We start from the raw sequence: 27,352 nt of genomic DNA on the forward strand, positions 1-27,352 counted from the left end.
ATCATGCATGCAGGTCTTGCCTCTTTGCATGTGGGCACACAAGGCACACCGACACAACCGGTGTTCGTGTTGGCATACCCCGGCGGCCACCTGGCACCATGCCAGTGAGTTTAGCTTAGCTATAGCGTCTGCAGCCACCTGTGGCCGCAAGTTTCAGCTTCGCTGCTTAGGCATTTGTACAAAGTGCTTGGGAGGTGATATTTTATTTGCTGTTTTGAAGAGTGTGCAATTTGGAAAATGCATTTACCAAATAGGCATGTAAGTCAAATAGCACGAGTAGGAGATTCAGTTCACCGCCAACGTGTTCCTTTTCCGCTGCAGCAAAACACTGTTACACTGAAGTGAGGGATGAACATATTTTGTTAATTAAGGTTAAAAACACATGGCACTCCATTGACATGAAGTTAATAAAATTTACACACTTAATTATATTTTGAATTTTGTCTTACTGAAGTTCCTCATATGTGTTGAAGTTTAACAGAATACAATGTGTTGTGATAAGAGCGCCAAAGCAACTATAGCTTCTTACCTGTTGAACTAGATGGATTTGAGGAAACCGTTGAAGAGCCCAAGCAACAATGGCTTCATTCTCAGCAGTTGACAGGCTGCATGTGCTGTACAACAACAGGCCGCCGGGCTTGAGAAGCCTCACAGCCTGAGCCGGTATGGCAAATGAGTCAAATCAATATAAAACACAAACACAATTTTCATTGCTTCGCTCTCTTCTTATATGTTTATTTTCACTTAATCACAAAAAACCAGTTCTGCAGACATTCCCTTTCGTGTAATGCATTCTTTCCGAAAAAAAGCATTTTACAAACCTGGTGCTCGTTATGAATCTGCATAATTTCAACATAAAGTATTAAACTCAACAAGAGAAGAGTTCCTCTAGGTGATGACAACGCAATAACATGTTCCTAATCACCCACTGGGCTTTTCATAATTCTTTTAATCGCTTGATCAGACTTTTAATTACTTTTCTCTATCCTCCGCTCTCTCATGAATGTTGCTGAGCATAACCAGCAAGGTTCAATGCTGTTTAATGGCCTATATAAATACCATTCAAATCAGCGTCTCGAACAGAACATGGCCTTTTTTTCCATTGGTATCTGCATCTGTATCACTTAGGCATGATTTGTCCTGACGTGTCTCTTCCTTTGCTTTCCAAACATTGGTCTTGTATGGTAAACCAGCTTTGACCAGAACAGGGCAGATGAAAATTTTCAAAAAGAAGAGAAAAAACATCATACCAGTCATAATGACAATGTTTTTCTAGTGTTAGACATTAAGGGTTCATCAGTAGGAGAGTTGCACATTAGGAGCCACATTTCTAGATCAGCCGAGGCTCCAAGACAGGACGCGACTATAAAAAGCATTAGGGGTGAGGAAGATGCACAGCTCTTACGGGACCGAAACCTGCACCACAAAGGCCAATACTGTTTCTGTACATGTGAAGTGATATTGCTTTAGCTCACTTCAATGAACAAAGCTTGTGCATATCAGCTTGGGAGACATGGCTAGCGGTGCAAGTACGCAATACTCAAGGAGACAAGCCACCCTAGACTCAGCAACAGTGACAGGCTTCTGAGTAACGACCCCGTAAGTTATACATAATAAAATGACTACATGTTAATGATAACTAACAGAAAACGATACAAGGTATAGGGAATGTTATTATGAGTAACTGTAATGGAAATGTGAAGAAAGAAAAGTGGATGAAAAGATAGGTTGCCGATGGCAGGGACCAGACCTGTGACCTTCAAATAATGCATCCAATGCTCTACCACTGAGAAACGACGGTGGTTATCCCTCTGTCCACTTTATTGGATATACATGTACACCTAAACGTGGGAACTCGCTGGTAGAGCAGTGGACTATCGTCCACAGCGGGGTTCTATGGTATCCTGTGTTTACCGCTAGTTTAAAAGGCCCCCGCTAGCTTGTTTGGTTATTTTTTTTTAATTTTCTGTTTGCACAGAGTTTGAATAAGTGAGGTTTGGCTGCATTACAGCATGCTATAATAAACATTCACCTTTGGTAAATGAAATACGCCACAAACTAACAATGCACAGTGAAAACTCGTTAATTCACACCTCATTTTTTCGAAATTTTGGATAATTCGAAATGGTCACCGCAGTCTGGTCCACAGTGCATAGGAGACCATGTGTAAAACGACTCGTTAATTCGAACAGAAATTGCTGCCTCTACGGATAATTCGAAGCGCGCGCTGCCGAGCGTCATCATCGTCAAACACTAGTAGAAGCTTTTACGGTCGAACGATAGGTGGCACGACCAATTTTTTCGAGCTTCAAGTGGCCTTCGAGCAAAGGGCGAGCAAAGTATGGCCTCCAAAATCCAGGGAGAATTTTTTTTTTTTTTTCGTAGCCCTCCCGCTATCTCAGCGCCTGGCGCCACTAGTACGCGGGACCCACGCGAGACCTGGTAGGTGTTCTGTGACGCGCGGGACGCAGCGCTGAGGAGTCGGCGGAGTAGTCCTAGCAGTCCTAGGCCGCTCCCGGCAGCGTCACTTTGTTCCTTGAGCGCGTTGTTCGTTCACGAATGATTTTGTGCGCGGGCGACAGGAAGGACTTCGGCATTACGCTGCTCACTGCCATGCACATGTTGGTGCGCGCATGGGAACAGGTGACCGCGACCACAATCGCAAACTGTTTCCGCTACAGTGGATTTGCAGCTGGAAGTGCGCAGGATAGTAGTGACGTCGACGTGGATGGGGCTGAGGAGCTCATGCCAGTGGCATTGCGCGACACTCTTCGAGGCGTACGTTTTGCCGATTATGTTGAAGTTTACACCGGTGCATCGGTGTGTGGTGCCCTGACTTATGAGGACATTATCGCTCAAGTAGCCGGTGCGCAGCCTGATGCTGAAGAGCCAGAAGGTGAGGAAAACGAAAATGACGAAGCGCCTGTGCGCCCGTCAGCTTCTGCGGTGATGGAGGCACTTAATGTGGCGCGTCTCTTGTTCAGCTTTGAAGAAGGTGAAGAGGATTCCCTGCGCCGCGTCCGTGCGCTGGAACAGAGAGCCGCAGCTGTGGCATTCAGAGAAAAGAAGCAGATGGTCATCACCGACTTTTTTGGCCAATAAATATTTTTCGTGACCCCACCCCCGAAATCCACCCATTTTTGCTCACTTTCATTATTTCGAATTTTGTTTAATTCGAAATTGCTCAGCGTTGCCGTGGAATTCGAATTAACGAGATTTTACTGTATATGGTGAACAGGTTTAACAGTTTGCTGTATTAAGATCTGGAATGCTATACCCTTTGAAATAAGTGTCTTGATATTTAACTAGCACACAAGAAAAACTCTATTTAGAAGAATGTTAAAATTTATTAATGACTGGTCATGTTTAATGAGATGACTGTCCTAATTTTAGTATGTCCGTAGAGGTCATTCTTTTTTTTTCGTTCTTTCTTCTTTTTTTTTCCTTCTTCCTGCACTGTAACAGTTTTATTTTTTCTTTGTTCTTTGTGTGGTTATTTCATGTACTGTACTGCTTTTCAGATTCATTATTAGATATTACCGTATTTGCTCGCATAATCGAGCCAATCGCATAATAGGTGCACCCCCCCTAGTTTGGTCGGGGAAAATTCGATGTTTTGAATTCCGCGCACAATAGGCGCACCCTGAACTTGTCCGTGATCAGAAACGATTCTACCCCCCAGCGGTACAGTTAGAATGCGGTCCCCTTATCCTGAAGAAAAAAAAAAAGGCATAACGACATGCAAATAAAAAAATTCGAAATGCAATGACCTAACCAATGTGTTTGTCGAAATAAAACTTGAAAAAAAAAAAGCGTCCATGAGCAAAAAAAAAAACGGCTGTTCTATCAATTACTGATATACCCCCCAAATCGCCGCGCTCCTTGGAGGTCACGTGTACAGCGCCGGGGGCTCGATCGCCATCACCAGCACCAGAGAAAAAGAAAAAAACGCCATTTTGCAAGTGATGTGGGTATGCTGTCGTGTATTCAACTTTGGTTCCACCATGGGGAAGTACGCAAACTACATGCCTGAATTTAAACTGTAGCAATGCAGTACGCGCTGGAGCCCGGCAACCGGGCTGCAAGCAGGCATTTCGGTGTTGGAGAAACCAGTATTCGGTACTGGAGGGATCAAGAAGAAAAACCTAAAGCGACAAAGAAGACACGATGGGCTTTCCATGGTGGCAAGACCGGCAGGTATCCGAACGTCGAAGAGCAAATGGTGTGGCATATACGGGAGCTATGACAAGACGGCTGTGCTGTGTCATTGGATATTGCGCAGACTGAGGTGCGCAATATAGCCCCAGAGCAGCGCATCGAACCAAAAGAGTTCGAAGCCAGCACCGGATGGACAACTCGTTTCATGCGGTGCCGTGGCCTCGCACTGCGAAGGCGGACCACCATGTGGCAGCGCTTAACCGCAGCATATGAGGACAAAGTGGTGGACTTCTACCGTTTTGTTATAAACCTCCAACAGCAGAAAGACTTCATTTTGTCCCAGATTGGCAACGCTGATCAGACCTCCCTTTGCATTGATATGCTGCAGAAGACGACAGTGCAGGAGAAAGGTGCACGGAGCGTCATCCTTAGAACATCTGGTGTTGATAAACAACAATGCACCGTAATGCTGGCAGTGACAGCGGATGGGTGCAAGCTACCACCTTACGCTAGTTTTAAACGTAAGACGCTCTCAAAGGCAAATTTCACTCAAGGCATCTATGTTAGAGTCCAGGAAAAAGGCTGGATGAGCGCGGAACTCATGGTGGATTGGGTGAAAACAGTCTGGGATGGCGGCCAGGTGGTCTGTCGTTCCCTTCCATGCTTTTCCTGGACAGTTTTCATGTGCACTTAGTATACCGCGTACAAGATGAGCTAAAGGATCTGCGCACAGATCTGGCAGTGATTCTGGGCGGCCTCACCCCGATACTGCAGTCTTTGGACATGCCCTTGAATAAGCCTTTGAAGGACAATGCTCGAAAGCTGTACACCACCTGGATGGCTGGAGGACAACATCAGCTGACTCCAGGTGGTAAGATTAAGAGGCTGCCTGTGGAAATGCTGTGCGCTTGGATAGTGGAAGCATGGCAGGCGATCTCCGACGAAGTCGTCAGGAAAAGCTTCAAGAAGACAGGTATCTCGAAGGCCCTGGATGAAAGTGAAGACGACATAATGTGGGGTGCAGATGATTCGGACACTGAAAACGAATCCCCGCTCGGCAAGGATGAATGTGTTGTGCTCTCCGACTCGGACTCCGAATAGAGAAAAAGAGGAACACCTACGACTTTTGCGTCAATAAAATTTACGTTCATTAAATTTTTGTTTACTAAAAGCTACATAGGTATGTTTGTTTTATGCTGAATTAATTTATTGAATGATAAAGTTGCCTTTTACTTGACATATGTGCAGATTTAAAGCGCAAAAACAGAGTAGAAAAAATGTTCGAAAATTTTACCTTCCATAATTGGCGCACCCCTAACTTCGAGCCGGATTTTTCGAAAAAAAAAAAAAAGCGTGCCTATTATGCGAGGAAAGACGTACATACGTTTTTTAGGTATGTTTTTTCAAATTGCCCCTGTAAATTGTATCTTTCCAGAACCAAACTACCCAATGGCTATGGGTCCACACAGTGTGCGCAAACTTTATGAAACAATTGTGATCAAAAAAATTCCAAATCCCCCCCAAAAATGTCAGCGACATTTCAGATCTAACATGCTATACAGAACAACTACACATTGAAACAACAAAATTGGGTCAGAGATACGACCTTTCCAACTTTTATTTGGTAAGGTTGCCTGATATCAAAGGTCTAATGCCAAGAAGTTTTCATTTGAGGTGCCTGGAATTGAGTCAGTAGTTTTGATAGCTCCTTAATTTATATGTCTCCCAGTTCAACTTTTAAGAAGGCTAAGGCATGGAAATAAGGCAGGCACATACCATGTTGCCATTCAACTAAGCGGAAACGATCTTTCAGTAGAGGAACATCAGTAGAGGAACATCAGCTGCAGAGCTGAGAAACCCACCATTTCCAAAAGCGCCCTCTGCTGAGGAGGGTAAGACTGAAGTGCCTTTGCCGACTGCTCGTAGCTCAGACGAGGCCTTCCTCCAAGGGCGCTGCAAGGGGCGTCTAGGAGGATGCGGTCAAACTGGTCGGGAATCTCTGTACCTGCATGCATGCACAGAGCGGAAAAAAAATTAACACTTGCAGTAAAGCTAATAATGATAAGTGCTGGGGTTTAAAGGGGCACTAAAGGCAACTATTAGGTCAATGTTGATTGCTAAAATAGTAATCCAGAAACCTCGTAGTGTAACTTTTGTGCCTAGAAAGGGCTTATTTTGAAATAAAACCATGTTTTAATGGTCCGCATCAAGTTAGCGCACTTCAATCTACCGTATTTACTCGCGTAATCTTCGCACTCGCATAATTCTCGCATCCCTCACATCACCCAACCAAAATATGATTTCTTTTTTTTTCTTGAGTAATTATCGCACCCCCAAAAACTGCCGTAATAATGTCGTCTGCTCATTCAACCACTGATGATGATAGCACGCGCCATCTGGCGCCAGCTCTTAAGCATCCAGCGTACTATTGCACAAATATTCAATCCAATCCAAGCCAAGCCGAAGTGGCCAGTGTGCGTTGCGGCCTGTTTTGTATGTTGTGTCGGTAATCTTGTCACGCTATGGGACGATACCGAAGCTACACGGCTGCTTTCAAGCTGAAAATGATAGATCACGCACTAAACAACGGCAACAGGGCCACCGGTAGGCCCTTCAGAGTCTAGAAATTTTGTGTTCGCTACTGCTGAGGGCAGCTGAAAGCCACCAAGATGCGTTGTGCCTTCCGTGTGCCTAAAACTGGGATTGATGGTAAACTTTATTTCTTCAGAAGGAAACTGCAGACGATTTTCTTACATAGCCATTAGCCCAATACTGACGTCTTACGCTTACCTTTTGAGGGCTCCTGATCAGCGACAAACGCTACCGCTACGCCCGCAATGACCATAAGCTTTGCATATGGTATTCTAATTCTTGACTATTTGCTTTCACTTTCTGTGTCTCAAATAAATCTTTGTGTTGAACTTGTGCTTTTGATTGATTTGTAGGGTTTAACGTCCTAAAACCACCATATGATTATGAGAGACGCCGTAGTGGAGGGCTCCGGAAATTTTGACCACCTGGGGTTCTTTAACGTGCACCCAAATCTGAGCACACGGGCCTACAACATTTCCGCCTCCATCGGAAATGCAGCCGCCGCAGCCGGGATTGAACTTGTGCTTTTATTGTTGAGGTAAGTTTTAATTAGTGCTTCTCAAAGCTTGCTGTTAGTTGCTGGTGTGAGAATCCTGATTTGCGGCCACTTCGTTTTCCTTCTCGCACTGTATGTTTTTGTGGAATCTTTTCCCCGAGTGTACCTTCACGTAACATTTTGGTGGAAGGTGCTGGGTTACAACGCACGACGGAGTTACACAGCGGACGCCTAGTCGCTACTTCCGACATGTCCACCGGCAGCAACGCTTCCTCAACTGTCTCACCCAATGCATCAATGGCACCGACCTCCCCTGTTTTTCTCGTGGCCGCTCCACCCCGCGATCCCGGCAACTTTTCGGGAACGGAACCCAAGGACGTGGATGAGTGGCTAAAACTCTACGAGCTCGTCAGCGAAAACTACAGGTGGGACCCAACCTTGATGCTGGCAAACATCATCGTTTATTTGCAAGGAACGGCCAAGGCGTGGTTTAATAACAACGTGGACGCGATCACGAGCTGGGACGTATGCAAGACCAAGTTATGCGAGTTGTTTGGTCAATCTGCCGGCTGCAAGCAGACCGCTAGGAAAGAACTTGGCACACGTGTTCAGACGTCCACGCAGTCCTACCTGGCGTAGGTACAAGATGTGCTGACCCTTTGCCGTAAAATTGACCGAATTATGGCTGAAGCAGACAAGCTAGCGCACGTGCTCAAGGGCATCGCAGACGATGCATTTAACCTCCTTGTGTGCAGAGGCTGTTCCACTGTGCAAGATGTTATCTCAGAGTGCCAACGCTTTCAAGAGGCTAAAAGCCGTCGCATTGCCCACCACTTTACGCGCCTTCCCAACACTGCTGCGACGTCAACTTGCAAGGATCTTCGTATAGCGACCCAGCCCAATTCACACTCCGGTGACATCACGAGAATCGTACGCCGGGAAATCAAGGCCATATCACCTGCACACTTGAGAGCAATGAGAATCGTACGCCGCGAAATCAAGGCCATATCACCTGCACACTTGAGAGCACTAGCACCGAGTGATCCTCATCCGACCATTTCGCTAATACAGACCGTTGTTCACCAAGAACTAGCCAACGCGGGTATTCACACGGTCTGTTCTGTGCACCGTCCCGACGCTGTCAGTTCATCTACCTCCAGCCTCCCACAGCATTATCGCCGCCCTGCTCCACGTAACCGTGACCCAAATGCATGGAGGACGCCTGACGACAGGCCGATTTACTTTCGATATGAACGAGTGGGACACATTTCCCGCCATTGCCGAAGCACGTGGACCACACCGTATCGGGCAAACTCAAGCTTCTCCAACCTCCACTCACGAGCCCATCTCTATGGCCAGGAACTACCAGGGCGTGATGGCTCAGCTAAGTACGAACCGACCACTACGACCACTGGCCAGTACAGTCGCTCACGTTCACCTCGACGTAGATTTTCCCTGTCCCCATCCTCTGGCCGGTGGTTTTCTTCGGAAAAAAAACTAACGGCTGCCGCTCCTGGAGGTGACGCTGCTGATACGACTTGCTCTCCAACTCCTCCGTTGACGCTGCCGACCAATCGGAACCTAATCGACGTTGAAGTGGACGGTTTATCTGTTAAAGCCTTGGTGGACACTGGCGCCCATATTTCTGTGATGAGCTTGCACATTCATGACCGCTTAAAGAAAGTCCTTACTCCAGCCCCTTCACGCAGTGTTCGTGTTGCTGATGGTGGTACGGCTTCTGTTATTGGCGTCTGTACTGCACACGTCACTATCACCAGCTGTCAAACTTCAGTTCTCTTCACTGTTCTCTCTCATTGCACCAATGATGTGATCTTCGGTCTTTACTTTTTGTCCACTCAATCTGCCCTCATTGACTGCTCGGCTGGTACTGTGCAACTTGACCTACCGTGTCCGATTGATCCGCCCAGTCCACTCCAAGCTCGTATGTGCTCTGCTGAGCATGTCCGTTTGTCACCGCAAACTGTGACATGCATCACCGTAATGCCCTCACCACCTGTATCCGATAGCAAATATGTGCTCGCGCCCATTACATTCATTCTTTTGACTCACAGTGTTACCTTACCACACACTGTTATTCAGTCATGTGCAAACTGTGCCTTCATTCCTGTGCTCAACTTTGCTCTGTGTCCACAAGTGCTCCCGCGTGGAATTGCCCTCGCCATGCTGACTCCCTCTGACAAATGCGTCATCTCAGCTCTGTTTTCGAACGATGCTGAACACTGTAGCTACACGCATGCTCGATCTTCGCAAGCAAGCCCGTCTGCTGACATTAAAAAAATGATCGCGTCAGACCTTTTGCCGCATCAAGCTGACGCACTCCTTCACATCCTTGAGTCATACTGGGACGTATTTGACTTTTGTGATTGTCCGCTAGGTCAAACCACTGCTGTAAAGCACCGCATTGACACCGGCGATGCCTCCCCTGTCCATCGACAGCCATACCGCGTATCTCCAATTGAGCGTCACATAATTCAAGCAGAAGTCAACAAAATGCTCGCCAGAGACAAAATTGAGCCATCATGCAGTCCATGGGCTTCCCCTGTAGTTCTTGTCACAAAGAAGGACAACACTTGGCGATTTTGTGTTGACTACAAACATCTGAACAAGATTACTAAAAAGGATGTCTACCCGCTACTGCGCATAGACGACGCCCTGGATTGTCTTCACGGCGCTAAGTATTTTTCGTCCATTGATCTAAGATCAGGGTACTGACAAATTGCTGTCGACGACATGGACCGCGAAAAGACCGCTTTTGTCACGCCCGATGGTCTTTACCATTTTAAGGTCATGCCCTTCGGGTTATGCAATGCTCCGGCCACCTTTGAGCGGATGATAGACTCGCTTTTGCGTGGGTTCAAATGGTCAATTTGTCTATGTTACCTTCACGACGTTATTGTCTTTTCTCCGACCTTTGAGACCCACTTCGACCGCCTATCCTCAATACTGGCTGTTTTTCGAAATGCCGGTCTCCAACTGAACTCACCATAGTGCCACTTCGGATGCCAGCAACTAACCATGTTGGGCCACCTTGTCAACTTCTCTGGTGTACACCCTGATCCCAATAAAGTGCGAGCCGTGCGGAACTTCCCCATTCCGACCTGCACAAAGGAAGTCCGCAGCTTTCTCAGTCTGTGCTCGTACTTTCGACGTTTTGTGAACAACTATGCGGAAGTAGCCTGTCCTCTCACAAACTTACTGAGAAAAAATGTCTCATTCACATAGGGTGCTGCGCAGGCTACGGCGTTCTCTACACTTATTGCATTGCTAACAGAACCACCTGTTCTGGCCCATTTTGAAAATGCCACCCCTATAGATGGCCACACCGATGCCAGTGGCCACGTAATTATTGCTGTTTTGGTCCAGCATCAAAGCGGCTGCGCCCGCGTTATCGCCTATGCCAGCCGTCTCCTCTCGCAGGCGGAAAGGAACACTCAATCACCGAAAGGGAATGCCTTGCTCTCGTTTGAGCAGTAGCGAAATTTCGGCCCTACTTACACGGTCCACATTTCGCTGTCACAACTGATCACCACGCACTTTGCTGGCTCGCATCTTAGAAGGACCCCATTAGACGCCTTGGTCGATGGGCATTACGACTGCAAGAGTATAACTACTCGGTGTCCTACAAATCTGGCCGCTTACACCATGACGCTGACTGCTTATCTCGGAATCCAGTGGACCCCCCTGAGGCGTTCGATGAAGTGCCATGTGTCCTGTCTCTCTCCACTTTAAGCAACATCCGTGAGGAACAGCGCCGAGACCCTGTCTTACGTAACATCATCGAGAAGCTTCATTCTGCGGCACCCGATCCGTCTACTCAACTGTCCGTGCTCAAGGATGGCACATTGTACCGTTACAACGTCAGCCCTGATGGACACGAACTGCTCCTTGTGGTACCTTCCCACTTACGTGCGAGCGTGATTGGCCAGCTCGACGACGCTCCCACTGCCGGTCACCTCGGGCTGTCTCGGACGTATGATTGTGTACAGCGTCGATTTTACTGGCCCAGTCTTTATCGCTCGTTCCGCAGCTACGTCGCCACCTGCGACCAGTGTCAACGCCGAAAAAAACCTTTGGTGAGCCCTGCTGGGTTCCTCCAACCACTTGACGTTCCCTTTGATCCGTTCTTTCAACCTGGTCTTGACCTCCTAGGCCCTTTCCCTGCGTCCACTTCTAGGAATAAATGGATAGCTGTTGCGACGGATCACACAACCCGGTACGCCATTGCAGGGACTATACCAACCAGCTGTGTCACGGACGTTGCTGATTTTCTCCTGCACGACGTCATACTTCATCATGGCGCACCACCACAACTCCTCACAGATCGTGGGTGCTATTTCCTTTCCCGAGTTATCGATGACCTGCTTCGCTCCTGCGAGACAAAACATAAATTTACGACAGCCTACCACCCGCAAACTAACGGACTGACTGAGCGATTCAACCTGACTTTAACCAATATGCTCGCCATGTACGTATCGTCCGACCACCAGGACTGGGACGTTGCATTGCCTTTCGTTACATTCGCCTATAATTCCTCACGCCACGATGCAGCTGGTTGTACACCTTTCTATCTCGTGTTTGGCCGTGATCCAACTTTGCCGTTTGACACCATCTTTCCGATAGCCGTCGACTCGACCACCAAATACGCCCGCGATGCTATCACCAGAGCTCGAAAAGCACGAGAAGTTGCCCGTCAGCGCCTTTTAGCATCACAGGATCAGCAGCGGCACCGTTACAACTCGCATCATCGCCAAGTTTCCTTTACTCCGGGTTCTCTTGTGCTATTGTGGACTCCGACTAGGCGCGTTGGACTTCCTGAAAAACTGCTTTCCCGCTACTCGGGACCCTACCGCATATTGCGCCAGGTGACAGATGAGACCTATGAGATAGCCCACTCGAGTCTTCCTCCTCCTCCCCTTCAATGTCTACAGACATTGTTCATGTATCTCGCCTTAAGCTTTACTACTCGGCAAGATCATAGAAAGCACCGAGAGGGTGCTACAGCACCCGGGGGTTATGTTATGAGACAATGTCCGACAAAAGCGGTTAGATAGGCGCGGAGAAAGATGACTCGATTTTGGTGTAGGGCACAGCACTTGTCCTCCATCTTGGCTTGCGTGTGTGCACTGTGTAAATATATCTTCAAAAGCCTAGTTTCGCGTGTACCTTCACGTAATAATATTGTCGTTTATGATGTTCACACTGAGCTTTCACTCAGACGTAAATTGTTATTTGACTTTAGTGTCCCTTTATTGTCCCGAAATCACAATATAATTATGAGGTAACACCGTAGTGAAAGGTTGTGCAAACTTCAGCCAACTGGGGTGCTTTAATGTGCACTTATATGTAAGTACACTGGCCTCAAACATTCTTTGCCATGATTTGATGTCGCAACCTTTCGGTCAGGAGTCGAGCACCAGAACTGCTAGACCATCGTGGCAAGAGCATGTGATGAAGAGAAAATTCCGAGTGTGAGATCAGATTCACTAAATGAGCTATTTTGCTACGCGTGTTTTCAACATAAATGCAAAAAGGACATTTTCAATGGGCACTTCTCCACTTTTCCGAAAACAGTCGTCAGAAAACGGTGTCCATCTGAAATCAATGCTCCTATGAGCAAGTGAAACAGGCACCTATAGCTATGTTTTCGTAGTGATGGTTTTTTTTTTTTCTATGCCACATTGTACATCATCAAGTATGCAGCACATTTCAGAGGAGCTCAGAATACGGCAAACTCTGCCAAATAAAACAGCGGCATCTTTCACCCCTTGTTTTTTTTTCATTCAATCTGACATTGAACGTCCTCTGAAGACCGAATTACTAATAAATGACAACCGAGTCAGGCCTCCATTACAGCAATGTAGAACAAATCTTCCAGACAGACTAATTTGGGACACATGTCAAGTGTATTGCAGCCTTGAGCATGTCAGAATATAGAATTGTATGTGTGACTGGTCACACGGCATCACTAAAGATAGGTACAGTTGATAAGGAAATTGGTTTTCTAGCCACACAGTGACAATTTCATGGAAAGCTGAGCATATCGAAAAGGCTCTGCAGCACCTTTTCAAACATAGTCGGGAAACTACATATATTTGAATAGTAAATGTCAGTTTCCAAGTGCATTCGAACATAACAGTGATTTGGTCGAATATGTATCGAATATGAATAGTAAACTATTACATACATAAATAAAAGTGAGCATACTTGTGATGACTCAACTAACATGCACAATATATATTTTTAATTGAAACAAGGCATGCGTGAATGTCACTCTTTTCAGTTTGATGCAAAGTGGAAGCAAATTCCCATGCAGCAGGATGTGAATCTCAGTAGGATTTAAGTGATAACCGGTAAAATGTGTTATCTTTGAAAATTTGCTATTCTTCTAAGTACTTCAAAATTTCGAACAACACAAATTCGTTTTGAAGTGAATTCGAATATCGTAATATACTCTTTCAAATATTCAATGTGCTTGAATATTTGCAGACGTCTACAGAAAACACTACCAATCTGCAATTGAGACTCCTGGAAGCATGTGCACCAAATGCATTTGCACTGTGCGTTGTACAGGAGTTACAACTTTGTGGCAAAAGCAGCCAAAAGTCGCTCTCTCTCTCTTTGGCAATGGTGTTGTAAACTAAGAAGCAGCCAGGAGCAAGCAAGTGTGGCAGGTAGAGGCTTAATGACATGAAAAACGTGCCAGTGTAACATACATCTGAACCAGAAGCCAGAACCATCAAAGACAAGAAGAAGAGAAGATGCTCAAGGTTGTGACGTACAACGCAACTTTTAGACAGTGCCTTGCCCAGGAACATGTCACGAGGAACAGGTCAATCAGGAACATGTCATCTTAGGGGATGTGCACTCACCTTCACGTGGAAGCGAGTCAAACTCATTGGCGTCGTGTGCGAAGGTGCGAACGCAAGAAATCTGCCAGCGTTCACAGTTGCTTCGAATCTTGGACACACGGTTTGCTGACTTGTCTAGGGCAACCACTAGACCCTGAGACAAAGCAGAATGAATAAAGAATAAAACAGGGGGAAGTACAACCCACTGCACGGAACTCGCTTCGGACCTCAGTTTCTGGGTCCACTTCCATTATGTCTTAGCTTGGAACCAAGTATACAACGCTTGACTAGTGCACCCTCTCACTGCTTTACACTTCACTTAAAACACCAGAGTGGGTGTGAGTTCAGATGCTCATGATATGAGCCAAATTTCATTTCCCTTTTAAATCACCCACTCCACACACCGGTAATAGGTAATGGACCTCAGTTCACGACTTTCCGTTTCCACAATGTCTAGGCTCAGAATTCAGTACAACACTTGACTAGGTCGCCCTATCGTTTGCAATCGAATGGTTTAGTGGAGAGAGCTGCAAGAGCCCCGAAAAAACGCGTGAAGAAACAAAGGTATCCGGCTACAAACACGTGTTTGAAGACTTCTGTTTCGTTACAGCATAGTAGTGAAAAGGGGATACCAGTAGAGCTTTTTCTGGGATACAAAAATAAGAACAAACATCAACTGCATCGTGCCAACCACGAAGGTAGCGAATTTCGTGCCGTGAACCGAACATCAAGAGTGATGGCATGTTGGACAGCATTTGTGGAATCGAACGTTCTAGTTGTTACTTGAAGATATGTGCATTGCAATAATGATTCAATCAGCAGAGAAACAATTTTTCATCCGTTCAAGTCTCCATATTCCCCTGAACCTGTACCTCATTTTTACTTACTAAAGAGAATGGTTAACGAATGCTGCACAAGAGTTAATGCTCTTTTGATAAGACAACCTTCTAAATGTTTACGTGCAACATTCGTTTGACGCTTTGAACAACAAATGAGTTGTGTAAAATTTAAGAAAAAAATTTCTTTCACAACGAAGTTATTTTTGGCGCAAGAAAAACGTTGCTTACTTCAACAACAGTGAATTCAACAACTTAAACCGAAGCAGCATTTATTTTTTACGCATTAATTAATCGGCGTGGACAGTCTTTCGGGCATGAGCCCACACTAATATGTCAGAAAAAGGCATGCTACACATGCTTTAACATAAATATCAAAAGCACTTCGGCGTTGCTTTCAATACAGGTCAATTTCGCCAGTGCCGCGGTAAAGCCCTCCAGCGCACAGTGTAAACATTTGCATGCTACAACGAAAGAAAATGAAAGAAACAGTTGGGAGTTTGCACTTGTGTTGTTTCGTTTTCTTTCTTTTCTTTTTCGATTTTCTTTCATTGTAGCATGCAAAAGTTTCCACTATTTACAACCAACCGGCTAATCCTCCTGCACAACACATACCGTGTCGTTCATAAGCGTTGCAATATGTGTTGTTTTGCCTCCGGGAGCAGCGCACATGTCGAGGACAGTGTCGCCAGGTTCCGGCCCCAAGATGTGGCCACAAAGCACCGAAGGCAAGTTCTGTAAGAACAGCTGCGACGGCTCCCATCCTCCAAGAGGAGGGCAACCCGACAATGGCTTTGTCATTCGCACGGCACAGCCCCTGCAACCGATCAAGAGGAGAGGGCTTATTCTATAGTAGTGGCTGTTACAACTAGTATGTAAAACTGCTGTTCGGCCTAGCTTGAATCAAATCAGAAGAGAAATCGTGGAAGCCATTCAGATTTTAAGAAACTAAAAGAGAAGTGCATCACACGCCCTTTTATTGCTTGGCCAGATGAAAAGATCTCGCTTCCGTCATCACATCTTTCATGACGTTTCATCTCAGCCGGTTGGTAGAAGTGCATTGATACACGCCCTTTTATTGCTTGGCCAGATGAAAAGATCTCGCTTCCGTCATCACATCTTTCATGACACTTCATCTCAGCCGGTTGGTAGAAGTGCATTGATATCTTCTGTTATAGTGGACATGCTGATCAGCGATATTTAGATCACAAGTGGTTGCTGAACGCACGAATGACGTGTCGTATGACAACATTGCAAAAATCGTGTTGGATTCTTCAGAAAATTTGTTTTCAAAAATATGGTTGTTAGACAGCACCTGTCCATGTTTGCACCTTTCTTTCATCTTTGTTGAGAGCACAGGTGCAAAAAGCTGCTATGTGCGGCTAGCATCAAACACTGCTATTGCATTATTATAACAAAGTTATTATAAGAAAGAAGCTTTATTATAACAAAGTTGCATTTTACACAAAAGTAAGTTCACTATATCAGGAATTTCATCATAAAGGTATATTCCTAACACTATGTCTATTACAAGACTCTTTTTCATCTACTTCGTTATAACCGACATTTCTTTGTATCCAGGTTAATTATATCGAGGTGCTACTTGTATTGCAAGCACTAGTAATGTGGCGCCGAAATGCGACACTGTTCTGCGACTAACCACAGCATGCAAACTGTCAAAGACACCAAATATCTCTAGTGTGGGAATATATGTCGTACAAAAACTATGCGTGCGGGTGTGTGCTCAAGCCATGGCACACTGCCACAAAACATGGTTCATGCATAACCTGTCTCACACAGCTAGAATTTGATGTAGGTGAGAGAGAAATCGATGTGGGTGCAAGATGTACATGTCGTTGAAGCCAATGTCTACGCTTTTTTGTCCACATCTTTCAATAAATCACTAAACATCCATGGCAGCATGAACATTAACTTTAAAGGACACAAAATGCAATTGTGTATCAGGAACCATAGTGCATACATCACTACGACGCGTACATAGTTGGTCTTGGGAAAGTGGCAACGGCTTCCTGCTTTCAAGTGAAGCAAGTGAGGTCAGAGCATCAGGAATTGCCCAAAATTCTTTTTTTTTTGTGTTACTATTCAAGTATCGAATCTTCGGCTCAAACACTAAGTAGAGTGAACTGCTAAAAAAAGGTGAAGTCTCGGACACACAGTGAAAAATTCGTTTCATCCAGCTGACATACCGATATAGTTCATAGCTAGTTAGATGTAATTGAAGGCGGGGAGAACAATGTGACCCCGATCACTCGGCAGCTTATGAACTTAGGACAGCAGCAAAATAAAATGAAGTGTACATCCCCATACACATTTTCCCCTCTTTGAAATGTCACAGCCCGCTGTGCTGTTTCCCCCAGTAGGATAAGAATAAATTTCTCACTTTAATTTGTTGCAAGCCTCTGAACAATCGCCAGCAAACTGAATTCTGTACAGTGGCCATTAAAAATAGGCAACAAAAAACAAAAAAGTAAAAAAAACTGACAGCACACACTCGGACACCTGGTTGACAAAGATGTCCGCCCTGGAGACCAGAGCAGTTCCATTGCCAATGAAGACTCGACGTCCCCGATATGGCCGGGTGCGTCCCCTCAGGCACTGGCCATCAAGGTCACCGTAGACGGCCACCTCTTGGCCAGCCAGCAGTCCTGCATTCCAAGTGAAATACACTAACAAAAGTAGCCCAGTACATTTGTTAGTACGGAACAAAGACCAAAGAGCTACCCTGCTTTGTCTATGTAGTCTCACCTCTTTCACTGCAGTTCTATTTCTCAATTCAATGCAGGTTCTTGGCAACAACCAGTGCATTGTTACACCTAAACATGAAAGGAATTACGGTAGGCAAAAACCACGCCTAATACTCAAGAAGAGTGGCAATTTCACCTTATTAGTACTACAACATACTGCCAGTAAAGTGCAAAAAAAAATGCAGAAAAAGTGCATGTGTCGTGATCTCCGAGTGTTCGTGCATTCATCACAGTCTAATATGCACTGTCACTAACACTTCAAGAAGGTCTAGATCCTTTCTCAGCAGTTAATTTCAACGGAGGATTAGCTGCACCAAGCATGTACTTTTCATGCTTTTATGCTGATTCTTTCATTGTTGCCTCACTGTATTAACTAAATACAAAACGATCATAAGCAGCCACGAGCTAGTTAGCCCCATCCATTGCTTTACTGATGATTCAATGCTGTACTGCTGCTGTCTTGCTCATTCAGCTCAGAATTCGTTCAATATTTTGCACAATGTTTCTTCCCTTGGTGCTGCAAAAAATTTACATCTGTCCATATGCTAGTGTTCACTTGCATTGCCTGTTTTTGCTGGTTAAACTGTAGGTTCACTTTAATTCTAGTGCGTGCCAGTCATTTGTAGCCCTCCTGTTTGTTTTACATCGAGAACAACAAGGCAAGATTTATAATATGCAACCAGAAACTGGATTGACAATTGTGATGAGTAGCTCCGCAGTGCACAGATGAGTTGATACTGAGGATAACGAGTTGATCCCTAATTTAAGGTAAGTGGAATTTCATTTGAAGCGTATTATTCCATTTAGGTAGTTTTTGGTGTGGGAAAAGCTGGAAAACACTGCCGCCTATACTTCGAGTGTCTTCACAACAGTTTGATGGCTAGTGTTCTCATATGAACACCTACCATAGCATAACTGAAATAAAAAGCCTCTGTTTTATGAAGCCTATTTCAACCTGTTTATTTAAAACACAAGCCTCAGAAATTACTAAAATAACTAGGCACCAGAACACTCATGCAAGTTATGGCATCTGCAAATTTATTTCACAGGAAACGAGAACATCCTACAGTACAAAAGCATGACCTTTGGATGCATTACAGAGTTTTTGCAAATACTCACTCTGAAATCCTATTAAAGTCACAATGAATTAGTACAGGGCCCGAAAGGTCGCTGAACTTTGCAGATTTTGTTCATCATGCCCACCTCCCAGCTTAGTCTGTCTTCGAAGAAAACGTTTACAAGCCCGTCTTCAACTTCAAGGTACCTTTAGGAGCGGCCATTACACCAGGGATGTAAACGTGTGCTCCCCTCAGAACGGCTTCAGCGCAATCTCGACGAACCACCACCTCTTGCAAGGACGGCTTCACACTAGAAGAGCTATGACGACCCGCCAGCACCAACAAGTCCGGGATGACAGGGTGGCAAAGGACTTGTGGTGCCAGTGCGCTGTAGCTCTGGAATGTAATGAACAAAGAGAAGCTTGCAACTGTGACAACAGTATATTATCTGTGCGACAATATGTTAATATAAAAGTAGTGCATACAACGAATAAACATAGAGGAAACATATGGCCCTTGTTTTTCATGCTGTTATAAGGTAATCATAAATAACCGATGTCTTCTCTGAGAACACATGTGTTAGTCATGTAAATAAAAGACACTTGTTTATATTGCATTGATAGTTTCCATTTGACAAAGAATAAATAACAGCATGCAATCAAGGGTCCAGCTATACAGGTACCACGATTGATTCTGCAAGCATGCGAATTTGATCAAGTAAGCAAATTTCTTTTGTTTCTCACGAACAGTCAACTGCACTCTCAATGCTAGTGTTTCACACGAGATATTTAACAGTGGTCCCACGAGGATACTTCTTGCACGAGAAATGTAGGCAAGCACAGTACAAACACATTAAAGCAAACAGGGACACCGTGCATCGTACACGTTAAAAGAAAAGTCTGGGTGAAAACCAAGGCTTGAAGTGATAACCATATAGCTGAACCATGACGGTTGCTGGAGTCAACATTTCGACAAGTGGACTAATTTTTGTGAGTTGCCCTGAAGAAGACAAGTACAACAATCGCAAGCATGCTTCTCAAAATGCAAGCCCCACAGACCATACCCTGTTTAACAATTTCTTCAGTGGAGCTGCATAAGCTGTAGGTAAGGCTGAATGGCGGGATAGGCTTTAATGTGGTCCTTTGAAATGAGCTTTAGCACGCTGTGGGCCACTCCCTAGACTGAACAGAATGAGCAAGTCCCTGCTGCGTTGTGTCCGCACAAAACTTAAACGGTACGCACCAGATAAAGTGAGTATGTGCCAAGCGGCTCCTAGCATGGCATAGACATGCATATTACAGTGTAGAAAGAGGGGGTGGGAAAGGGCAGTGAGAGTGGAGGAAGGAAAGAAGGAGTAGGGGAGGAAAAGGAGCAGGTGAAAGGGTAAACTACAGTATAGCATAGCAAGACATGGGAAAGGTAAGTGAAGGTGAGAAGTGATGTGAGGGAGAGATGGTGATAAAGGAGGAACGAGGGAATCATAGAAAGAGATAAAGAAAGAAAGAATCAAGAAAGACACAAGAAAGAAGAGGATGCAGAAAAAATCAGAAACGAAGAAACACAAAAGAAAGGAGGGGGAAGAAGATGAAGCAAGAACTGAAGGTATTGACCAACTACTTGGCCAATCCCCCACACTGGGTATGTGCCATGCTCAAAGGGAAACAACAACAACTGCATTTGCCAGGTGGAGGCACTTGCTTGCCAGCTTTGCTGATTACTCAGATTGTGCAGGCATGGCTATAATTTTTTTCATCACACATCAAGACACGGTTTCTTGAGCTGCTTGGCCAGTGCATGTTTCTGCAGACACTTGGAAGAAGAGGCAAGTCCAGGCTACTTGAAACTCATAGCATTATATGAAAAGTGAACACAATATTGCAATCCCTCACCTCATCAAGGTGACGCTGTAGAGTATTCTTGGCGACCTCTGCAGTGATGAGGCGCGTGTTCACTCGCACCGTCGTGTACTGCGGTGGCAGGCTCAGCCAGGATTTGAGATGTGACAGCCGTTCATCTGCGTCAGCGACCTGGTAAGATTTGTGTGAGCAAGTGCAAACGTAACTTCTGAATCACAATAATGCATTCTCTCATTGAACTCGCTGCACACATGCCTACTTGAATTGGAACATCTTTTCAATACGAATAATAATTTATGGGGCATTACGCACCAAAACCACGACATGATTAACGAGGCACACCGCACTGGGGTCTCCTCCGGATAAATCTTAACCATTTGGGCTGTTTAACGTGCACCTGATGTTAGGGAGTTCTTGAACAAGAGCTCCAAAACTTTGGGGCCCCAAATACCTTTGCGTATGCACGCACTGGGTCAAGAAAAAGCGAAGGGTTTTCGAACAGCATCTGCAGCGTTTTGGACACTCACCCAGTTCTTGGTCACTTTAGTACTAGCCGAGAGCCGTCACTTCAGTGGGTGCCGTCACGTTTATCTGGCGCAAAGCTTTTGGGGCAGGCTTTGCGGCTCCCGCTAAATTAGAGAAATAGCGTCACCAACGAAACACCCAAACGCGGTTGGGGTTTCGCGCATGCGCAGTGGCCTCGACGCGATTTCTTTGGGTGCACCAAACTGTTGGGGCCCCTCTTCAGAAACTGCCTATTATTACACAGGTTCTCAGCACTGAATTTAAAATGGCTACGGGACTTTACACAAAAGATATCCCGTGACATGTTGACGGTGATTAGACAGTCTAGCTGCTGATTTCACGTGTCACGGAATAAACTGAAAATGGTTGCATATTAGTAACAGCCGTGCTCATGTGACTGCTGGACTTTGCAAACGATGTCATGGTCGCGTGCCGAATCAATAGTGGTAAAATAACTTTCGTGGTCACGCTAAAATATTGAATGCGATCCCTCCTGCCAGAAGCAGCCCGAAAAATTTGTTGTAGCTTTTGCTATTCAAATGCTTCACAAAGAGAAACTTACTCCCGCCGACTTGAACTCTTCTAGCAGCACGCTTTCGACGTCTGGATATCTCGCAAACGGGTTGTTTGAGCGTAAGTCGCCCATACTGTAAATAGCGGATCGAAACAGCGACGGCACACAACTGCAGTTTCTGAACTGCTCGAGTCGCCGCGGTAAACTGACGATCATAATAACTCGTCCACAGTCATCCCTTTCTGGGTGGGTAGAACGTGTTTACAGGACGGCGGGTTGGTGCTAAAACTATTCATCTCAGATAACCGCGAACTTTTTCAAAGACTACACTTTCAACCATGCCTTCGACACATCGCTAACATAAAACGCGGTCCATGCACCCATGCCAACTAATCTTCGACTTGCGTAGGCTTACATTGGCTGCCTGTACGCCAGTTTCGGTTTCGTTTTTGAAAGTCGTTCTTTGTATTTTGGGATTGCTAAAAGTCATAACTCCCGAAAAGACGCATAGGACACGACCGAGACGCATACGTATCTGCCAGCTGATAAAAAATATTGTCGCAGGAGGCTCCTCGAGCTCCACCATAATCTCATTTAGAGCCCCCATAATACACTGCGTCAGCCTTTGTCCTAACCCGCTACCGAGCACGTTTTTTTTTTTTTTTCCTCTCCTGTATCTGTGTGTGTGTTCAATCAACAATGAACAACAAATTTTCACCACAACGATGGCTTATTTAGTTATAGGAGTCCGTATAACGTGTTTTTTTATATAATAATTTACACGTTTTCCTTCGGTCAACGTCCTCCTGAAGCAATGTTCTTGTTTGTTTGCTTATTTTTTCTTTGTTTGGAGTTAGTTATATAATTCTACAAATGGAGATTTACTGGTGTATTTGGCGCCCTAGCTAGCTTTTAAAGAATGAAATAGAATGAAAAAAAAACTTTATTTTAGCTTAAAGAAGTCCTTCCCTTTTCTAACGCATTATAGAATAGGACTCATCTCTTTAATTTTATATTGTATATGAAGCGGGTCCTAACGTATATGTTGTTGGCCATATAGTATATATACGTGTGCCTGCCTGTATGTGTGTCTAGTTCCCACTTGTTTAATCACCATATGAACGACATCGGCAAAGCTCTATATAGCAATCAAGCTGTATGACCCTCGTTCCCAAGTGTAAGACGAGTGCTTCCCTATGAAATAAACATACATCGCACCCCTTAGCATTTAGTTATAATGCTGTGTTAGCATCAAGTGTTTTCGTCTTCCGCCCCAACGCGGAACAAACAGCCATCTGTGGGGTATCTGTTGGACGCTACGTCACGCCGAAAACTCAACATTTAGGGTGAAGATGATTATAAACGACGATAAAGTATAAACACGTGAATATGATCGTAGTGTAAATCATGAAGACGTGCACAATACATAATCACAATATCAAATGCGATGCCTTTCTTATTACATTATTAGCACACCAATGGAAATTTTAATCTATCTATCTATCTATCTATCTATCTATCTATCTATCTATCTATCTATCTATCTATCTATCTATCTATCTATCTATCTATTATTTATCTATTATTTTACGACGTTATGCTCTTGAGACCATTTTATTATATAAATTATTTATTTCTTTATTTAATATGAAGACCCTCAAGAACTGTAGCTTCATAGAGGGGAGTGTGGTTACAATGAAAAACAATTAAAATATAGAAGAATACGTATAAAATTTGGTACATTTATAGAAAATATGTTTTAAAGTTCAGGATTACCAAGAAATATTAGCTATAAAAAGATTAGCACTGCCGTCACATCTGTAACGGAAATGACCTGCTTAATGGGTCGGTGGAGCCCGGCACAACGCACATTCGTGTTATAGATATTGTCGTCCTATTGATTCCTTTCTCACCAGTGATGTTGCCAAGAGTGTAGAAAACACTCCGCAATACATGGGAGGCGATGAGATAAGAGTTGGCATTCATTAAGGTCTTCAAGAAACAGCACTCGACCTTCGAGGTTCAAGTCATCGCCGGCGTCAGAGGGGCTCCCAGGTTGATCTGCGAGGCGTTGTATGCCCCTAGCTACCGTAGACCGTATCACTGCGAATTTATAACCGACGTTGGTGCGGCCTTTGAGGCCAGCGCTATCTCGCGGGATGGTACATAGAATCGGCAAGCGAGGTATATATACAGTCTCGTCCCACGGAAAGGGGTGCGATTCAGGGAGCGAGTTGGTCTCGGCTACCGATCGACAGGCAATCAACCCTTCGGCGCAGTTGCAATAGGCACGATGATATTAGTTGGGCATTACTGAAAATAAGGAGGCTTGTTTTGGCACTACTGCGATCTTTTGTCCGCTCTTTTTCTCTCCCCCCCCCCCTTTTTTTTTTACGTTTGATACATGGGTGTCTAGTTTAAGTCATTGTGTAACCCCTTAGTAGTATTTTAAAACTATAAAGACTTAGTTATTCAAGCTTTAGTTTCTAGCCTGTCATAGCCGCGTTTGTTTTTGACTATGAAATTCATATTATCCCCAAATCGGCGTTGTTACTCTACCTGGCCAACCGCCCCTCTCCAGCGTCCTCCCCGAAAGTGCATATATCCTACACCGCGTTCACATCCGAACTGCTGGTGGACCTTTTCGAGTGTCTCTGTTAGAGCCGGTTTATGATGGCGATAATTGTCTATCTGCGACTCAACACAAACCTCGACCATTGGAGCTCTGCTGCCACTGCTGTAATATTCCTACAACATATACTATATGTGCTACAAAAAAATGGGTGAATCCCCCTACGTTTCAGTTTCTTGTTGACTACCTGTGCAGAATGTTTGGGCGATCACTTGGTCCATGCCGATTTATGATTGCCTTAATCAAAGCACGCGAACGATTTCCCCCCAGCGTGCTTCGAACATTGTATTTTTCTTTCTGTCATTCACATATTAGCTACTGCATTGAATCGTGGGGTGTAACGTAATACGACATACCTAGAGCCATTACTACAGCTACAAAAGAGAGCCCTAAGCATAAGAGGTGGAAACCATGGAAATTCATATAAAACTACATTTCAGGAACAACAAATCTTATCAGTTTGGGCACTTCGCGAATATAAGGTTGCCCTTTTTGTTCAGAAAATTATAGGCACTAGTTTTCCCCTCTCCTCCACTCTATTTACAATACCATCGCGAAACACTAGACACGCATTGAATGGCAATTTTAACATACCTACAAGCTATAACTTATCTGGAAAACGCTTATTGGAATTTCATGGGACTAAAATTTGGAACCGACTACCCTTAGAAGTTAAAGTGGCAAGAAATTTTAAGCACAGTGTGAAATTATTTTGCTTGCAGTATCAAGACATATAAATAGGCTTTTTTTTGTGAATAGTTATATGTGAATATGTGAATAGTTATATGTATAAATATTTGTGTATATATGTGTTTATTGCTAAATATGCTCTGCTAAGCTGCTTTTATGTACTCCGATATGGACCGATCACTAGCCAATGTAGGCTAACGGTCCAGATATCTTGTAATGTTTTCTTTGTTTTGTCAATAAAAATCACATTGATTGATTGATTGATTGATTGATTGATTGATTGATTGATTATGATAATTTTCACGCACGACACACGGCAAAACTCGAGCATATGAGCTCTGCTGCAAAGCTTCGGTTCCTGTGGGGTGTGGGAATCGAACCTGCAGGCCTTCATCCTGGCAAACAGTCGTTCTATACACAGCCACGTCAGTGCTTGGACCTCCTTCCGAAACTACCCTTTACGGGTGTCACGCGATCCGAGGAGTCTCTCTAACGCATGTAATATCACATGATATAAGCGTAGAATCGTGCCAGGCACAAAGACGTGTGAGGAGGAGGAAGAAGGCAACACAGGAAGGTCAACACTAACAAAGCTAAAGTATTCTGTTATAACTATCTGGTTTTCCGTCATTCTCCCAGCGCGGGCGTGTGCCACAGCTTCCAGGCTCTACTACTACTACTACAGCCAGACGCTCGACCGGTTTGCTATCCTACACTGGGGGAAGAGTATAGAGATATGAAAAAACCACCCGCATCTTCCGCGGGGAGAACTCTGGTTAATGTGTCGCAGAGTGGTGGGGATATCGCGTGAATGTTGCGTAATTGGGCATGGTTTGCGAAGGCTTAATTGTGTCTTCAGTCTTTATAATGTTGTTATTAATTTAACGAAGGAGAAGCGTTACCTTCCACGTGTGGAGAGACACCGATGTTGAGTTGTGCCTCACTACTGGTTGAAGGTACTGTTGCTTCCATCGCATCTACATAGAGTCAAGCAAAGCGTCAAGTCAAGTGAGAGCCGAGTAAAGACGCCCTTGACAGAATTCCGAACGCGAGATCCAGGGCCTACATATGTGGGGTGGTCAGTTAATGGTTGCGCAGCGCGAGCGGTCAGTTTTCTTTAATGCGAAGCATTTCTTGGCGAACTTCGGCGACTTTGATCGCAGCTATCTATCTAGCCGCCTAGGACTTTTAGCTCTCATGGCCATTTCGATAATGGTATCGATACCAAACTTGGTATGGCATAACATGACTGTATGAAGAACATATTTAACTAGTCATAACATAAAAATCATGACATGTATGCCATGATTGTCATGCTTTATGTTTCAAAGTCCTGCAGCTCTTGCGGTGGTTTCGTTCACATGGCATGTTGCAAAACCGGTATGGTATGGCATAATTGCATGGCAAACACAAGTGACAGACACTAACATGAAAATTACGACATCCGTGTCATGTAACAACATGACTACATGCCACGCTAATGATGTGCTCGCGGCCGTTTCGCTAGCGCCACATATACCAAATTTGGAATTATGGTACGTGAATGGATGAGGAAGGTATGGGACTGGTGCAAACATGATAAACATGAGATGCGCGTCATGTAACAACATGACTACATGCGACGCTAATGATGCGCTCGTGGCTGTTCCACTAGCTTCATATGTACCAAACTCGGTATTACGCGACGCGAACGGACGACATAGGTAAATGACAAATTCAAACATTATAATCACGACCTGCGTGACATGTAACACCATGACTACAAGCCACACTGATTATGCACTCGCAGCCGATTTGCTATAGCTTCACATATGCCAAATTTGGTATTACGTGACGTCAATGGATGACGAAGGTATGTGATTGGTGCAAACATGATGATCATGAGATGCGCGTCTTGTGAGAACATGACTACATGCCACAGTCAAGGCGCCAATATATTTTGACGCGACGCAGTGCGCGTGCTCGCCGGCGTTGGCACAACAGGCGCCGGTACTGCCATAAACTCGCAGGCGCGCGCCGCGCTGCGTTGCTTTGAGGCATACGTGTTTCAGCGCGTCCCGCGTCCCTCCGTCACGAAAAGAGGGAGTGCATTGGCACGAAATACAGCATGTCGCATTTTGCGCCGGTTGCCATCGGGCCACCCCGACGGACGCTGGTCGCGCCGTTAGCGCCTGGCGTCAGACTATAGAGTGCTCGCGTTTTGCTAACGTAGCGTCGCTTGTGCCCAGCGTGCGCGCGCGTCAACGCTACATTGGAGTATATTGGGTCCTTCATGATGCCCTCGTAGTGGTTTTGCTAGCTCCACAGATGCCAAATCGGGTGTTACGTGACGTCAATGGTCGGCGAAATATATAACTGATG

General features: G+C 45.0%; 1 protein-coding gene across 2 annotated transcripts in view; it reads right to left on the bottom strand.

Moving 5' to 3' along the window:
• The window catches only part of LOC119173512 (tRNA (cytosine(72)-C(5))-methyltransferase NSUN6), a 28,650-nt gene extending 6,597 nt beyond the window's left edge, over window positions 1–22,053 (bottom strand). The window contains exons 1-8 of one of the 2 annotated variants that reach the window (XM_037424311.2): window positions 21,718–22,053; window positions 20,664–20,801; window positions 18,981–19,170; window positions 17,464–17,617; window positions 15,567–15,768; window positions 14,137–14,269; window positions 6,021–6,163; window positions 530–655 (exon numbers count right to left, since the gene is read on the bottom strand). In XM_037424311.2, the coding sequence (XP_037280208.2) occupies window positions 530–655; window positions 6,021–6,163; window positions 14,137–14,269; window positions 15,567–15,768; window positions 17,464–17,617; window positions 18,981–19,170; window positions 20,664–20,801; window positions 21,718–21,885 (1,254 nt within the window). In that variant the 5' untranslated portion in view covers window positions 21,886–22,053. Of the gene's footprint in view, window positions 1–529; window positions 656–3,811; window positions 5,146–6,020; window positions 6,164–14,136; window positions 14,270–15,566; window positions 15,769–17,463; window positions 17,618–18,980; window positions 19,171–20,663; window positions 20,802–21,717 lie in introns of those variants that run through there. The other variant, XM_075889819.1, reaches the window with a different exon arrangement.
• Window positions 22,054–27,352: the final 5,299 nt, after the last annotated feature.

This window comes from Rhipicephalus microplus, chromosome 3 (genome assembly GCF_043290135.1).
Source record: "Rhipicephalus microplus isolate Deutch F79 chromosome 3, USDA_Rmic, whole genome shotgun sequence".
Lineage (NCBI taxonomy): Eukaryota > Metazoa > Arthropoda > Arachnida > Ixodida > Ixodidae > Rhipicephalus > Rhipicephalus microplus.